The following is a 17,448-nucleotide window of genomic DNA, read 5'->3' on the forward strand; positions in this document are numbered from 1 at the left end:
ACTGCAAGATGGCACAGGAGAGAGCCCAAAACAAGAGCCATGTGGGCTCTGTGACAGCCCCTTGCTAGCCATGGTGAGCGATAGTGATGGCATCTGTGTGCTGGACTGACGTGACTCCTGGGCATGTGCCAGCAGCATTGAGCATGCATGTGTGGAAGGGAGCCTGACCCTCATTCCTGACTGTGCAGCCCCACTTTGGCAGTGCTCTTTGTGCCCAAGGCAAAGGGTGTTGTCAGTGGCACCTCTGCCCACAGGACAGATCTGTGTGCTGAGATCTGTTGTGGTAAGCAATTGTGTTGCCACTCTCCTTGATGTCCCTGTGACAGTCCAGGTGCCTATGTCTGGTGTGCCGTCTGGCAAGAGATCTGGCTGCAGGTGACTGTGAATTGGGTATGGAGGCACCCAGATAGTCATTCCTCTGGCCTTCATGGTACACAGGTCCTGCTTGGCTCAGCCGGGAAGGTGTCCTGCTTAGAGGAGGCTTGTGGCTGCTTCTTCTGGCCAGGACAACTTCCCTTGCCTTCCACCAAACCCTGGGGAGCAGGGGGCTTCTGGATTCAGCGTCTCCCTCACTTGCACTGGGGGTACCAGGGCTGAAGGCAGCCGCAGCAGGGACAGTGGGAAGCCTGAAGCGGGTGGGTTTCAGAGCTATCATCTCTGCTGCTCGTGGGGATAATAAACTGAGCCAAAATTTATGGACATAATGTGGGTGGGCTTAAAGTCAGGTGCCTTGTACGGTGTGGTTTTCCCCCTGCTCCCCAAGTCCTAACAGAGCTGTCTCCCTTGTCAGCATGTTTGTGAGCTAATTGATAATAAACTTGAGCGCTCTCTAAGCAATGCCTCCCCTGTGCTCCAGGGCCTAGAGCCTGAGCCATGAATTCCGTCTGCCTGCTGAGGAACCTGTTCAGAGTCCAAGAAAGGGGAAGTTTCTGGTCTGCGGTCAATTTGCTGCTTTCCAAGGCTGGCTGCTTCTTTCTCCCTCCATAGACGCAGACGCTGGTGTTGAGGCTGCCCATTCTTCTGCGATGCTTTAGTGGAAAATCAGCAACTGCCGAGCATTACAAAGGGGGAAGTGAATCACTGATTTTGGTCCCCATGGCCCTGCGCGGGAAGGGCATCTAGCCAAAGGGACAGGCGGACGGACAAGACAGACACCGAGTATATTGTTTGGCGTTTAAAAACCAGGGGAGAACCCGCCTGTTGTCCTGGCAGGTTATCAGGGGCTGAGCATGACTCAGCCCCCGTCCTGGCTGAGCCTTCTCGCCTTGGAGCCGCGCACACAGGCTGTGGGCTGGAGGAGCTGGGGTGGACTTAGCAGTGCTGCAGCGGCTCCCCTCCATGGGACCCTGCTCCCAGCCCCACAGGCAGCACGCTGCCTCTCCAGGTGGCTGGAGGCAGCAGTTGCATCCCAGGCAGCAGGCTGGTTGTAGTTGGAGACATGGAGCTTGTTGAGCTTGGACCCTGGGATGGGGTTTCATGGAGTCTGGGAAGACGGTCGCATCTCTGAGGGTCTCTTATCTTCAGTTTTGTTTTGGCCAGTGCTGTCCCACGCTGTTGTTGCCCTCCTGGGAATTGCTCCTTAGATCTCTATGGTCTGTCACCTCTCCCTGATGCTCAGCAGGGTGCAGATTTGTTTCCAGCTGGAATAGTGACTTTCATATCCTCATCTGGCCAGCCCTTTCCTTGTCTGGGGTTAGCACTCCTCCCTGCTGACTGCACTGTCCAGGATTCACTCTCTCCACAGTGCCTCGGGCCATCCACCCTGCTATGGTCAGTCAGGCTTTGACTGGGGAGAGGGTGAGGCAGGCTGGATGAAAAAACAGTAATACTCCTGTGGCACTTGGTTCTGCATGTCCTTTATGCAAATGCAAAAACCACCATTTCCCAGCTTGCTAGCGATCTGGCCAAAGTCAACAGTTGGATGAAGAGCAACCGAGAGAAGCTAAATCCAGGAAAGACTGAGGTGTTGCTGCTGGGGAGTGGGAAGTGCTTTGAAGAATTTGCCACCTTTGCCTCCAGCCCCAAGGAGGATGCCTGGCCTTGGGTCACTAAGAGAAGACACAGCTGTATACCCACCTGGATTCCCTGTGGCTTTTGCTTACCCAGAGAATCATGATCATTGAAAGTGATCAGAGATTTGAAAAACGCTTTCTATATACAGTGGGCTAGAAAACCAGTATTGTTTTCTGGACCCTGTGGTCTCGGTGATTTAGACTTGGATATTGTGATTCTGTGTACCTAGTCTTGAAATTGTAGGCTTTTAAAAAAAACCTGTGGTTGATTCAGAAAACAGTGGTCATCATGTTCATCTGTGTGGCTGTCAGGAGCCTGCCAGCTCAGTCTTCTGCTTGCTGTCCTTAGTGGGATGAGAGATACCACTCACCTCCTCTGGGCAGGGCACAAGCACCTTGCAGGTTCATCTGGGACTGGGCAGGAGAGCCATCGTTTCCAGGGAATACAATATTTTGGTACCTTCTCTAGCCTGGTGTATCTAAAGTAAATATAGAGCAGAGTGTAACCGGTAACAAAACCTATTTAAAATAAACCATTTATACACAGACAAAGGTGCAGTGGTAGATGTGCAGTTCCCTTGCTGGATGTCATACAGGTGTCATTTGGATGCTACAGGGATGTGTAGCACTGGAATGTAAGGGACCAGGTCTCCCTTGGTTCTCCTGACTTCTGGCATGTGTCCTCAGGGGTTTATGGGGAGTCCAGGTCTTTGACCCACACCTCAGAAGAGGGCAGCTACAAGTACTTGTTGGTTAGTTTTGAACTGTTATAGATGTAGGTCACTCTGCCTGCCCAGCTCCCTTCCATCCCGAATCTCTTTTTTCAGTAGCACCTAATATCTATAGGAGTGAAACTTTCCATGTGCTGGTGACTGAGGTCTCTCAGCCAGTGACCTTTCAGCTGTCAGCCTGGTAGACATCAGCAGGAGCACACATATCCATGCTCCTGGAAGGAAAACGCTGCTCCCTCTACCTTCCTTCCTTGACTCGTGTTTCCCCTGGACCGCTGCTGCTGTTAGCTGGACACCACAGAGGTGGGCACCCCAGGACATCGCAGAAGGAACAGTGTCCTAGGAGTCTGCATACTGTTTCTGCCCCACAGGCTGTGCCTGACACGGAGAAAGCTGTCAGCAGCTCTGACGGATGAAGAGCAGGGAAACAAGCTGCTTGGCAGGCGGTTGCCTCTAAAGGAAGAGACCACTGCCTCATTGCAGAGATCTGTGCTGGCCATGTGCCTGGCTGGAAGAGTGGAAGTGAGTAATACCACACGGAGGGAGGCTGTAAGACTGAATGAATGTGAAGCCCTGGGACTTTAAATGTCCCAGAATGTAGTCCTTGAGGTCTCAACCTCCTCTGCCTCTTCAAGGCCTCTTCCCTGAGCCAGTGGAGGCATGGAATGTGGTAGCACAAGCTGCCCACTCTGCTGATCTGAAGCTGCCCCATCTGTTTTCCATCATTGCTCTTACCTTTAGGACAGCCACACCAGGGAGAGAACTTATGGCAATGCAGGTCCCTGGGAAGTGGACAAGCTCCTGCCATATATATTAAGATCCACCAGATGGTTAGGGGTTGCTAATGCCTTCTGGCCAAGTCTGTACCGATGTGGTGAGCTCAGGTCCGTTCCCTGAGACCCTTCAAGCAAGCTAGTCCCCCTCTGCCCAGCGTGGACTGACTCTGAAGGTTTGGATGGAAGAAGCTCTGTTTTGTATTCCCTGATCAGGAGCCAGCCGCTTGGCATGATTTGGGGATGGATTGGGACTGACAAACTGAGATGGAAGGATGCCCTTTGCCATTGATTTCTGTGACCTGGGGTAGGATGGTGTTACTCAACTCAGTCTACAAATCCCAGAGCTCATCTGCCTAGAACAGAACCAAATAAACAAATTAATTCAAAACAAATCTGCCTCCCCCTGCTGCAACACACACTGGAGTGCTTTGCCAACAGGATCCCAGTAGGATGGCTTTTCCTCAAGTGTTGCAAGCCATGGAGTAACGTTCCTCCTCTGTTTTTCCTTTGTGAAGTTGGCACTGCCCCTTGCATTAAGCACATATGGTCCACTTTTCTTTGTAACTGAAATGCTAATGATTATTTTATTTAAAGCCCTTCATACGTTGTTTTTTTGTTTGTGTTTTTTTACAACATCTGATGATTGTGAGAATGACAGTTGTCCGTAAAGCCAAGGGGTGAAATTCCTTCAGGCAGGCAATGCGTAGGGCCCAGCCAAGCCCTTCAACTTGCACATAGCATGCTCCCTTCCTCAAGAATAGATATGATGTGAGTATTTTCAAGCACAAGAGCTGATATTTCCCTGTCTTATGCCACCAGTCACCTTCACCCAGCTACCCTTCAAAACTCCAGGCTGCCGTTGCCCTCAAGTGACCAGCACTAGGACAATGAGCGTTGCTGGGCTGGGGAACTCTCGCCTCTTTGCCTTGGGGTGCTTCCATCTATGTAGTAAAAGACCTTGGAACCCCAGCCATGTTCACCTATAGGACTATGCTTGGGATCTCTCACCAGAGATCAGAGAACAAATGTGCCTGAGCTTCCAGAGCTTGGTAGCTCTCACCTAGCCTTCCTAGAGCTCCATACAGCTTTTCCTTTGTCACTAACAAAACCAGCAGTAGCACACCAGGTAACAAAGCAGTAAGTAACAGGCACCAGAAGTTCCTTCGCTGGCAGCAGGGCTGGATTAGTAGCTCAGAAAGGTGTGGGCAGGTCATGCCTGACCCCCACGGCCATCAGGGATAGGTGGTACTCTGCAGAATCTCATGAGAGCTTCTGAAAGAGGCTGATAGGGGCTGAGGTAGGACTGAAATAAAGTTTACTTCTCTGCAATTATTCTGGTTAGCCTTGCTGATTATTGAAAAACAGGCACTGTTTGCTCTCCTCATCTCAGTTTAGATCTTGATTTTAACAAGACAACAAATATTTTTATCAGCAGGTAATAATTTCATTATCCATCTGTGCTCTTTGACCAATCGCACTTGCTCTGTCTCCATCCCTGAATGACCTGTACCCAGACTCCACTCTAAAGAGCGTATGAACCTTCAGCCTGCAAAGCTGGGTGTCTGCCCAGCAGGACGGGTTACCTGCTCTGCTTCTTCTCAGGACTCCTGTTCATGCCTCCTCCCAGCAGCTCAGCCACTCATTTTCAAGGTTTTCCTGCATTAGAAACAATTAGGTAATGAGTATCCGCACCGGGAACTTCTGTCTCTGGGATAAAACCATTCCTTCTTGGATTCCTACAGCTCAAGGCCGGAAACGATCACTAAATAATATAAAATCACCTCCAGGACAGCACAGATTATGCATCTTTATTTAGTTATATTTGCACTGTTCCAGTGATATCTCATCTCCCAGCAGCACACTTTGCTGAAGCGATGGTATCGGGAGTTGGTGAATCCACTACTGGGGTGTTTTTTGCAGAAGGAAAACAGCTTTACTGCTGCGTGTGGGTGTGATTTCTAATAGGGAATCATTTGGCTTTGGTTTGCAGATGTTTCATGGTTTGCCTTTCTTGGTTAGATTACAAGGCTCTTTACACCTGGAGTTTTGTTCCTTTGGAGAAACCCGTGCCCTGTAATCAGAGCACCTCTTCATCTTCTTTTTGCTAAATTGAAGAGATTGAATACTTTAGGTTTCTTACAGAAAGGCATTTTCACCAGCCCTCAAATTACTTTTGTCATGTTTTTTCTTGTATCCCTTCCAGTTTTTCAACATCCCTTAGAAGATGTGACATATTTCACATCAGAACTAGATGTGATATTTTAGCATACATACTTCCTGCTGTGATGAGGATGTGTAGGGAGGAAAAAATACATCCCTGTTCCTGCAGTGTTTCACTGCCCTGATGTCAGGGCATTGAACTGACAGTTCATATTTAATTGCTTGTCATTACCCCTGAAATCTTTTCAGAATTGCTGGTTTCCAGGATTGTCTCCTTCTATCTGCAGCTGCTGCCTGCATTCCTTCTTCCTAGAAGTGTAATTCTACATTTGGCTCTATTGAAATCCCATATTGTTTGGATGGATTTGCCCTCCACAGTCATCCAAACTGCTCTGTGTGATTGCTCTGTTCTCATCACAATACACCACATTGCAAATTTTTGTGTCAGCAGCACACGTTATCAATGTCGATCGTATGTTTATTTCGAAATAAAAATATTTATTTCCAGATGAAACCCTTGAATCGTGCCAGGCCTTGTACTGATCACTCTGGAACCCATCTAATTCCCTCCCCAGTGACAACTGCTTCTTGTGTTCTGTCACACAGCCAGTTTGTTATTCATTTCACATGTGCCTGATTGACATCGTACTGCCCTGTTTATTTTTTTATTGGAATACCATGGGCTCTCAGCCTGTCGGTGTGTGTATATGTAATTCTAGAGAATGATGAAAATGGACTCCTTTGACAAGAACAGTTCTCCATAGACCCCGTTGACTTGACCTCACTTCTATATTCCTTCCCTTTAGTTCTCAATTAATTGACCTGTTTGTCAGCTTTTCCATTCTGTTGTTCAGGACTGGTTTTGGGCTTGCTGGCCAACAGTTACCTTGTGTATCATGCTTGACCTGTTTGAATACCAGCACAGCATTAGCTCCCTTTCCATTTCCCCAAATCTTACCTTATTCCAAGCTATCCAAGCCAGGAATGTCAGTGAGCCAGAGCTGCTGTCAGCCAACTCTCGTTGGATCATCTAGTCCTGTTGGGTTTAGAAACACCTCCCCTGTGCCAACTGTGACAGGGAAAATGGTGACAACCATAAAGTGGGATGTACCTCTCTGGGCACTTTGGCGGGACAGAGCTAGTTTGCCCCAGCCATTCGGTCAGAGATGGAAGCGTTGGACAGGGTATGCAGAAGACCTGTCAGTGCTTAAGTTCGGTTGCAGAGGAATCCAAGGCACGGACTTTCAAAGAAACTCAAGGGGCATATGGGCAGCCAACCTATTTTGGCCCCTGGTGTACTAAAGCCTTTGTCCTTGCAGGTGGTGCAAGCAAGAGTGAGGGAGACATTTGCTGGTAAGCACAGAGCACCCTCTTGGAGGCTTAGTGCTGCCAGTCAGTAAAAGGGAATGGGAGCCAGTGCAGTAGAGCAAGATGTGCCGTTCTGGAGGTTTAATGCAAAGATCTGCCTAGTGATCTACATGGCTTTATCACAGAGTGTAAGAAGTGTGACCTTGTGAGATGGATGGCTTCTCCATGCTTAGTCCCCAGAAAACACCAAAACCCATAAATGCAATTACTGCAGAAAGCTGTAACTGCACTTAGAGCAGCAAGTTTTTGGTAATTTTCTCTTGTTTGTGACTCTCGTGGGCCAAGTTTTGTTTATTTGCTTTGCCTGGCTTCTCTTCTGACTGCCTTGCTGGTTTTTCAGTGCTCGTTTGGGGCTGGAAAGGCAGGTCCTGAGAAAGCTCCCACCATAAGAACGAACTGATTTGGAGCTGCTTGTGTTTTCTGGGGGAGGGATGTGGTGGGGCAAGAAGCAGCCCTTGAGCGTGATGGGCAGACAGAGGTGCTGCAAGGCAGCCAGGGCATCCCTGTGGTGGGGCAGCCTGACATGTTGGTACGGGAAGGGTATCTTGGTGAGCACTATGCCCTGCCAGACTCAGGGCATGGGGCACAGTCCCTAGAGTGAAATGGTGCCATTGTGATGACTGAAAGCAGGTGAGGAGTGGGACCCTGCTCAGGTAGGCAGAGCTCAGTGTCCAGGTGGTGGCTCAGGCAGCTTAGCAGTGAAGGTTGCTGCAGGACATCCTGGTGGACAGGCACTGTGGGTCAGCTCAGTTACTCGTGAGGAATATCGGTTCATTTTTTCTCTTCCACAGGACTCAGAGCAGAATTGGCTCTCCTGTCTCCCCCCAGTACACAGGGCCGTCACGGACTGTCCGGCGCTACCCAGCCAGCAATGGCCAACTCGCCTCTAATGCACTCCCCAACGGGAATGGACATGAGCAGAGCAGCTCTGGGCCACACGCAGTTTCCCAGGAGCACACCTTGTCTGCAAGGGGTAAGGCCTCCAGGCTGTCACTCTTTTGGGGCTTTTTGTTGGGGTGTCCTGGGGAAGGGCAATTGTGTGACTGGGGATCCCCAAGAAACCCTGGACTCCCAGGACTGTGCGGCTGGGTGGGAAGGAAAGGGAAGGTCAGCATGGGCATTGCTGGGCTTGGTGAAGAAAGAGAACCTACTGAAGGAGGGCAGATCAGGGAAGCAAAATGCTGATGGCAGGGGAGAGGAACCAGGGGAATGTGACAGATGCCTCCCAGAAGTGTTGCACATCACCCCAGCACTGCTGCCCTGAAGGGGGATTACCTCAGTCTGTAGGAATGGTGTCTCCCAACTTCCTCCTCACTCCGAGCAACCCTTGAGGTCAGATTGTGCAACCAGCATCTAGTTCTTCCGTTTGGCTGCCTCCCTGGTGCCTTCTGACATGAGCAGGGATCAGGCCAGGATGCTGGGATATGCGGTTGCTGAGGCAGAGCCTCAGCAGCTCCCCAGCTAGGACAGATGCAAGTTGTCTTCTGCAACTTGGCTCCCCCTGAATCTGTGCTTCCCCAGGGAGGCACCATGTGGCATCTCAGCCCTTATGAGTAGGGCTGTGAGCCTGATTGAAGCTGTAATCTGAAAGTGGGGATTGAAATGGGGAGAGTCGGGGGTGAGCACACCAAGAGGGGCACCTGCAGAAACAGCTGTCTCACGGGGCAGTTATGGAGGGCTATGGTGTCAAGCCAGCTGGTTCACGGTTACACAATAGTTATGCCTGTTGTCCTTTTTCCGCAAACCCCCAAGAGCTCTGAGTGCCATTTCCCCCTGTATCTAATGTGAGGATGATGAGGGACCAGGAGGGGACCGCAGGTAACTGCAGGAGGTCAGAGGATGCTTACAGGAAGACATTGGTTTTCTCAAGCCCTGATCCTCTCTGGTGGATACCAGTGTGGCTCCTCATGTGGGAAGCTTTCCAGTGGTTTAAGGGCAGCCAGTCTCCCGGCTACTGACATGGCTTGAGAAGGAATATTGTCTAAAGCAGAAAAACACTCTTTATACTGGAGTTAGTGCATATGTGTCCCTTCACAGGGAGTTATGCCACTTCCACTGGGCAGGCAGAGCATGCTGCTGGCCTTTTTTCATGTGTTGACAAACCCTTACTGATGCTGGGGCAGAGGACAGGCTGGAGTGAGCAAGGGGCAAGGAGAGGCACTGCCTCAGAGAGAAACACAGACCTCTCCTTGCTCTGGGAATGCTTTGGAGCTTAAGCTGTAGATTACCAGTCCCCTAGCCTGGAGATGCTGTTTCCACTTAGCACTGTCCTTTTCTTTCATAGGGGCCAATCTGACAGAGAAGATTAGGAAGATAAAAATCGTCTTCACACCCACCATCTGCAAACAGACATGCCGGAGCGGGCGCTGCTACAACAGCTGCGAGAAAGGAGACACCACCACTCTCTATAGCCAAGGGGGGCATGACCACGATCCCAAGTCCGGCTTCCGCATCTGTGAGCACCCCGAGGCACCCAGCCCATCTTCTTGCCTGCTCCCTCACTCTCCTCATTCTGCCTTTCCTGCCTTTACAGACTGAAGGCTTGGGCTGCTATAGGGATGGGAGGAGATGGCCTCTCCCAGTGCTTTGGAAGATGTCTCCTGGGGTCTTTGGGGTTTACTCCATCTCTGCCTCTGGGGGAGGAAGACAGACCTTGCCTCATTGCTCTCTTTCCTGGGCAAGCAACTTCTGTTTCCATCCCACCCCAGGTAGGGGGAACGCGTGTGTTTTAGTCAGGCCTGCAGCCAAGCCTCGCCACCCCCTCCTTCTCAGAGCCAGCTCATTGCTTTCATTGGCATCCAGTCTTGGGGCTGACTTTCATCACCTAATTTCCTCCTGTTCTCTCCTTTCACTCACGTGGCAGCAGGAGAGCTGGCTGCAGGTTGCAAGCTGTTCCTATAAACAGGGCTGCTGAAACCTCTGCTCGCCTTTCAGAGCTGCTGGGGTTTCTCGTCAGGTCACTGGGATACCCAGCTGTGAGCTGGGCACATCCTCTTGGAACCAGTTGGTGGGAGCAGCCCGCAGGACCTAGTGGGACTTGTCCTCTGAAAGCCTTTGTAACTCTGAAGTTCTTCTGACACTGAGAGAGTGCAAAGTCTGGCTGTTGTGGACACCAACTGATACAGGGTTGAGGGGAATTTCTGCCTAGATCCCAGTCCAAAGATGTGTCTCCTCCCCCAAAACCAGTTGCTGGGGTTAAGCAAATGAACTTGGAGCAGGGTGGGAGCTCATCCCCTGGGATGAACCTAACAAGCCATCCTGGGATATGCAGCAGCAGCACCTCATCTCACACTGAAATGAGTCAGAATGATCTGTCAGGATATCTCATGCCTTGCCCGAGTGTCACTCACACTGAGAGACACTCTGGGTTGCTTCAAGCATCCGATGAGGCCAGAAAAGACATGACTTCAGTTTCATCTGTAGATGCTTATTCCAAGCCTGTGCAGACAAATTGCTCCCGATTCTTTTGTCCTGCTCCAAGCTTCTCCCACTTGAGCTGCTGGCAGGGCGAGGGCTGGCCAGGAGACAGGCGCTGAGGACATGGCTCTCTGCCCGTTCTCTCCTTCTGCCTCTCCCATCCCCACTGAGCTCCCTTCTGGGCTGGGAGTAAAAACCCTGCCAAGTGGGGAGGGGGCGATGCAGAAGAGAAGGAATTGTGCTGACTCGGCCGCATGTGGCTGCCGTAGCTCCTGCCCCACTCTGAGAGGTTCTGCTGTGCCAGCAACACCATCTTGACCCTGGATGGTTGCCCCACAGGGCATGGGTGCCCCAGGCTGGCCATGGCCCCAGAGCCCAAGGGAGGGCTCATTTGTGTTCAACCGATGACTCCAACCCTGAGCAGAGCTCAGGGAGGAACCCGGCTTCTCCACCTGCTGCCGGCTGAATGGTGGTGCACAGCAGGGCCCCCGGGCTGCCTCCGGGCTGCAAGTGCTGACCCCAGCCTGGTGCTGGGTCTGCTCCTTGGGCACCACGGGGCTAGTGCTGGCCCAGATCCAGCTGCCCGGCCTCCCCCAACCACCCCTTGGCTAGAGGCAGTGGCTCAGTTTCTCTGCTAAGCAGACCTCTCTTTGCCTTGCAGACTTCTGCCAGATCCCCTGCCTGAACGGAGGGCGCTGCGTGGGCCGGGATGAGTGCTGGTGCCCCTCCAACTCCACGGGGAAGTTTTGCCACCTGCCAGCTCCCTCTCTGGAAAAGAAGCAAGGAGGGAGAGCCCCAAAGACCCTGGCTGGTGGCTCCATGAAGCAATCCACCTACACCCTGCCTTTGTCCAACCAGCTGGGTGAGCATGGCTGGGGGCTCCAGATCCCACATTTCCTTCAAACTTCTAAGTCCTCCTACTTGGGTGCTCCTCAGATCTTCATTAACAGGCCTGAGGAGGCCACTACCTCCTTATGCTTGCCTTTTCAGGCCAGATTGTTGGAAAAGTGGTTCGCTTAGTTTCTGAAGGGCTCAGGTTGCTGGGGAGAGTTTTTGGTAGGTTTGTCCTGGTTTTGGGCCAGAGAAGTATTTTCTCTTAGATGCAATCTTCCCCTAGATTTCCTGGTGGGGTCAGTCTACCTCTCCTCCCTTGTGACTTTGTTGATGACAAGATGCTCTTCGAGTGCCAAATTGTTGCCAGATTGTCACGACTGTGGTATAAACTCATCTTCCAGCTTCCCTAAACCCTTCCCTGGTGAACGTCCACATCAAGCACCCTCCAGAAGCCACCGTGCAGATTCACCAGGTGGCCAGGGTGCGGGGTGACACAGAGGTGTCGGAGGAGAACAGCGTGGAGGCAGTCCTGGTGCCTCAGCTGGCTGCTGTGCCCTGGTACACCTATGCCCATGGGAACGGCAACAGCATTGCCACGGAGAGTGGCCAGCAGAAGCAGAGAGCCCCGGGGCTGCTGGGGAGGTGCTTTCGGGAGGCTCTCCATGGGCAGGTAAGGGGTCACCCGTCAAGCATTGGAGCGTGTGTGTGGAGATATGTTTCTTGTTCTGGGGTACGGGTGCATTGGCTTATGGGGCAGGGAGGGCGGTCTTTCATTACGTGAAGCTCTTCAGCATCAGCGTGGGCATCACCCAGGTGCTGTGGGCACGCGCAGCAATGTTTTAGTACTTGGGAAGAAAATCCCTTGTTTTGGCCCAACCGGGAGACCTTGCTGCCTTGCCCTGACCAGGCTGTGCCCTGGGGCAGCACAGCCCAGACTTGATGGCTTTCACACACAGTCTCGTTTAAAAAGGGTGCCCTATTTATAGCAACATTTACAGCCACGCTCTGCGATTATTGGAGGAAACGTATAAAACATAGGAAAATTCCTTTCCCTCTCAGACGATAAACGAAAGTCTGATTTCCATGGAACGACGCCTTCCTGGGCAGCTCAGTCAGGGCTTGGGAAGCAAATGCACGTGAGGGGCTTTCTTACCCCTGTCCCGCAGTCATCGTAATTTCTTATTTTGTCTTTCCCCATATGTTTCTCTTGCGTCACTGGAAAAGCATTGGAGGTTTTTGGCACCCACAGGAACACCTGTGAGCTCCCCCGGAGCAGCTCGGACTCAGCAAGACCCCCCCGGCTGGGCAGCCTGGGACTCGGCCCCCTCTCCACTGCTCCCCAGCCCTTTCTGGGGGGCTGCTTCTGGTTCCCATGCCACCCTTTAGTCGCTCCCATCCAAGCCGTTCCTAGCGGGATGCATTCTCAGCCATTTCCTAGAGCAAAAATAAATGAGATCAGACTTTGGGGCTGGAAAAGCCCCACTCCTCCGTGGGGAGATGGCGGCTTTCTGCACCTGGGAGCAAATGATGATGCACTGAGATGCTCGTGGGTGCCCAGAGAGGCTGCGGGGGATGCTCTGTGGGGGCGAGCCAGGTGGCGGGGAGTACCCTTGCTGCGCTCACACCTCATCCAGGCGGGGTGATGCTGTGCCCGGGACAGGGCAAGGAGCCTGGTGGGGAGCACTTGCCTCTCCCCACTCAGCCGCAGCCGAGCCGATCAGTATGCGAGCGCTGGGCAGGCGGCCACGCGCACCTGGACGGGCGCCAGCTCCGGTCTGTGGGCCGTGGCGACTCCGCTCTAATGGGGAAGCCTGTAATCCAGAGGGCCTTGCTGGGGGGGCGGCGAATGGGGCGGGAAAGAGAGACTCATTAAGCAGAGGAAAGTGCCTGACCACAAGCTCCCCGCCGGGATGGAGTGGTGCACCCATTTCGCTGGCTAATCAGCCAGGCATGGGGCTGATCCAAGGGCTTTGCCCGGTGATATCATCTCTGGTTCATCTCCTGCTCCGTTTCATGTCCCCTTCCCCTCCAAGGGGTGCAGTCGAGGGAGCCTCCTCTTTTTCTGTCTGCACAACTGTTTACCATCTTAAACTGCAGCCCTTGTCCCACTGCATCCCGGTGGGGAGCTGTGCCAGGAGGGCTGTGCCAGCCTCTGACCCCAAACTGTCATCCCCCTCTGCTGCCACCGTGCCAGCCAGACGCAGCAGACGGGCGCGCATCCCCTCCCTGTCCCACAGAATCCTGATCCTTTGGTCCTCTTTCTACAGTGCACCAACCCCCTGCCAGGGCTGACCAAGCTGGAGGACTGCTGCGGCAGCGTGGGGCTCTTCTGGGGTGCAGACCAGTGCCTGGCCTGCCCCCCCCGGCCAGGTGAGTGCTGCTGCCACCGGGAACGGCGCAAGGTACGGCCCGCACCCTCGGCAAGCAAAAACGGTCGGGCTGCCTCACACGGGCAAGGAGGCATGGAGCAGACCCATGGGTCCCCTGCTGTGTGGCTCTCCTTTGCCCAAGGCCCTTGGGGATGGGCAGCACGTCCAGGGCAGCATGTGGGGCCATGCCTGCTCCGCTGCTGCCCTGAGGAGTGCTCTGGTTTGGGTGCTGGCCCCAGGCTCAGTGCTTTCTCCCAAAACTGCCCCTGCAAAACCCTGGTGCAGCCAGTGGTTCCCATGCCAGCCCTGCTCGGAGGGAGAAAGAGGAAAAGAGCGGCCGTGGTTTTAGGAGGTGCAGTCCTAGACCAGTGGAGGAGGCTGCAGACTTGGCCCTATAGAGTTACGGGCTTGCTCTGGGCCCGACACAGGCTTGGCAGGGGCTCTGGAAATAACACTACATCAAACAATTGGCAGGAGCACACCCAGGGTCCGTTCCAGGGGCACGGGCGTCCAGCCCTGTTTCTGCTGCGCTCAGGAGCCGGATGGGCTGATCCAGTGGGAGACGGGGATTCCTCGTCCGCTTCTTTCGGGGTGCTCCGTGACAGTCATAGCCCCTTGTGCCGCAGCGCCCCCCCCATGTTGCAGTGGAGAGGCTGTGCTGAAGGACTCCTGGCTGGAAGGAGAGAGCCCCACGGGCAGCCGGTCCTGACCAGGTCCATTGCAGGGCAAGGTGCACATGTCCAATGCAACACGGGCAGTTTGCTGCTCACCTCTCCCCTGCCTGCCTGCCTGCCCCTGTTCATCACTGGCTGGCTGCTTGTTCACATGCCTTCACTGGATTGAAGGACTAAAGTAGACAGACCCCATGGTCCAGAGACGTTGACCCCTGAGGAGAGCGGAGGTGCCCAAGGCGGCAGGTTTTGTGTAAGCAAGTGTGGTGTTTCTGCCTTCTAGCTCTGCCCAGAGGCTGTCCCGCTCGTTCACACACACGCTTCCAAGAGCTGTTTGCGTCTCGTTGTCCTCCCTCAATTCGGTTCCTCCTCAGCCAGGGGTAGGGCCAGCTGGAGCCAAATTCCTCGCAATCACAGACGAGGTTGTCAGCATCCTGGAACCCAGCGCAGATCTGGGGAGCTCTGATTGCTGTCATCTTCCCGCTCTGCATGGCTCTGCTGTGGCCCCAGGCCATGCTGCTGCTTGCCTGCCCTCATCCATGTGCCAGACCCAAGGGAGCCTTGGGCACATGCAGTTTGTGAGTGACCGCAGGGTCTCCAGGTTCAGCACAAACAAGAAAATGGCCCACATGGGCCTCAGCCCCCTCCTCTTTGTCCCCAACCTTCACATCCCCAGTCACAGCTTTCTCCTCCCCATCTCACAGTAGTCCCCCCATTACTTGCTCTGTCTTTCTGTGATCCCCGCATTAGCAGCAGGGGAGCTGCTTAACACTTCGGTTGGGCTGCAGATGGCTGCAAAATCTCTGCACCCCCTTTCTCTTTCTCCATTCCAGGATGCTAGGTATGACTCAGTGGCCAGAGCTGCAGCAGTGGTTGCTCTGCTGGACTTAGATCTTCAGGCTTCAAAATGTGCCTCTAATCACAGACTTCCAAGACATGAAAACAGGCATGAAATACCCCCAGGTGCTCCTTGCAGTCAGCCAGCCAGTAGAGCAAATGCACTTAAGAAATGCCTCCTAGCTGCCAGCAGGTCCCACTGCCACAGCTCAGCACATGCCCTGTGTCCCAGCAGCAGCTGAAACGCAAGGGAGGTTGTCACTGCTGGTCTTCATCGAGTGGACAGATGCTTGTCTGGCTTTTTTTCAGATTAATTCCATGAGGATATGAAAAATGTATCCCCATGGGTCTTAGGTATTCCTGTGCCACAAGAAAATCCCATTCTCAGTTCCTCTGGCTTTGGGTGATAAAGTTCCCCCTTGGAGACCAAATGGCTCTTGTTGCTTTTGGGAGGAATTCAGGCTAGTTGAAGGGGCTGTTTTCATCCTCTTTAATCATGTGCAAGTATCTTCCTGCTTTGGCTACCTCTGATTGACTGCCCCATAACCAGCCCCACATGCAGGAGACCACACAGTGCAAGTGAAGGGAGCTGTAAGGCAGACACTCAATGGAGGCAGCCTAAGAGAGCCCGGCTGTTGTGAAATGAGAAGCGCAGGCAGCTGGCATGCTTTTCTCTGGTGTGCTGTCTTCACAGACAAGAGATCTCACCCCAGAGCGGAACCAGGGAAACAGTCCTTTCTCCATGATCTTACTGCTCTAACGCAGCCACCGAGCACTGTGACCTCCCTGTGCCTCCTCTGCCAGGGCTCCCAGGTCCATGCCTGTGCAGTGTGAAGGCATCACTCTGCGTCGTTCCTGCCTGTAGACCACATCCCACACTCACAACCCTTCTGTCTCCTGGTCTTGCTGGCCTGTGTTGTGCTCACTCAAAGTCTCTGGGCTGTAGTTCAGTGACCTGGTGTCTCGTGCACAGAGATAACATGTCCAGTGGATTTTTCCAGCTTTCTTCTTGGCACTGTGGTCTTTGGAGAGAACTTCTCCTTGAGCTTGTGTGTCCCAGGGAGGCGTACACCAGAGCAGACTTGACAGCACTGGGAATTTAATTCCAGCAACCAGAGACAGAAATGGCAGAAGCTAGTTCAGTGTAAACACTTACAAATGTACAGAAGTGCAGCCAGGCAAGAGCTAGACAAATGGAGAACTTGTTTGGATTGACTGTCTGCCCGAGACACTGATTGTTAGTAGAGTCTGGATACGTCCGGATGTCTCCGTCGACTGCAGCTTTCATGTTTGGTACGTGTTTGTGTGCGGAAAGACATCAGAGAAGAAGAAGAATCGGAGGCAGGCATCTGTCTGAGCGAACCTGCCATGACCAATCCCTGCTATTTTTTGTTTTGCCCAGCATCAGAAAAGCCAAGGCACTTGAATGCTTTGTCTGCATCCTAAGGAGACTATGTTAAAAGCTGAGTTCAGAATTAAGGTAGAGGTGGGGTTGACCTGGCCAGGACTCTCTGTAGCGGGTGTTACATTAGTCTCAGAGTTTACCTTAGGCTCTGCTCAGGGTTTTGGCTGTCTTGTTTGCTGCTGGGAGGGTGTATATTGTTAGACCCCATCAGAGAAGTCGGCACAGAGATGGGTATTCAAGCAGGCTATAGTAGAAGTCCCTGGGAGTTTGCTGTTGCTCGTGTGAGTGAGAGCTGAAGATGGGATCCCCAGAATATGTCAGAGACAGCCCTGGGAGAAAGGGGAGACCCGAGACCTTGGTCCGTGAGCTGTTGGGGCAAAGGCTGTCACCCACCTGTGAAAGAAAGAGATGAGTCAGAGGCAGGGCCCTGGAGAGTGGCAGGACACCTGCATGTTGTCCTGCAGCTGCAGTCCTTCAGCTCCAACTGGAGATGGCTGGATGAAATGTGCTGCACTGCAAGATAGGATAAATCAGATGGAGATATCCAATGACCCTCCTGAGTCTTTATACTCGGAGGAGGTGCTGGAGCACACGGTGAAAGGCTAGAACAGAGAGGTAGGAGGATATGGGAGCTGGAAGGTAAAACTCGAAGAAGACTGATAGAGGGAAAAGGGAATTGGAGGCTGAGGAAGCAGCTGATGTAGAGACACTTGGACGTGCCTGGGAGAAGGCCCAAGGACCAGCAGGGTATTTGAGCACTGCTGGTGAGGAAGCTGCACTGAAGCAATGTACTGTCCTGTGGCAAGCTCAGGATGCAGGGCTAGTAGCAGCCACACTGCTGGGCAGAGCTACTCCTGCTGACCTGCCA

At 53.0% G+C, this 17,448-nt stretch overlaps 1 protein-coding gene across 1 annotated transcript in view; it reads left to right on the top strand.

The window, feature by feature from the left end:
- The window catches only part of LTBP2 (latent transforming growth factor beta binding protein 2), a 73,267-nt gene that overhangs the window by 25,550 nt on the left and 30,269 nt on the right, over positions 1-17,448 (top strand). The window contains exons 4-8 of the mRNA XM_059819375.1: positions 7,839-8,020; positions 9,332-9,502; positions 11,126-11,326; positions 11,700-11,968; positions 13,566-13,668. Coding sequence (XP_059675358.1) covers positions 7,839-8,020; positions 9,332-9,502; positions 11,126-11,326; positions 11,700-11,968; positions 13,566-13,668 — 926 coding nt within the window. The remainder of the gene's footprint in view (positions 1-7,838; positions 8,021-9,331; positions 9,503-11,125; positions 11,327-11,699; positions 11,969-13,565; positions 13,669-17,448) is intronic.

The sequence above is a fragment of the Gavia stellata genome, chromosome 7 (genome assembly GCF_030936135.1).
Source record: "Gavia stellata isolate bGavSte3 chromosome 7, bGavSte3.hap2, whole genome shotgun sequence".
NCBI lineage: Eukaryota > Metazoa > Chordata > Aves > Gaviiformes > Gaviidae > Gavia > Gavia stellata.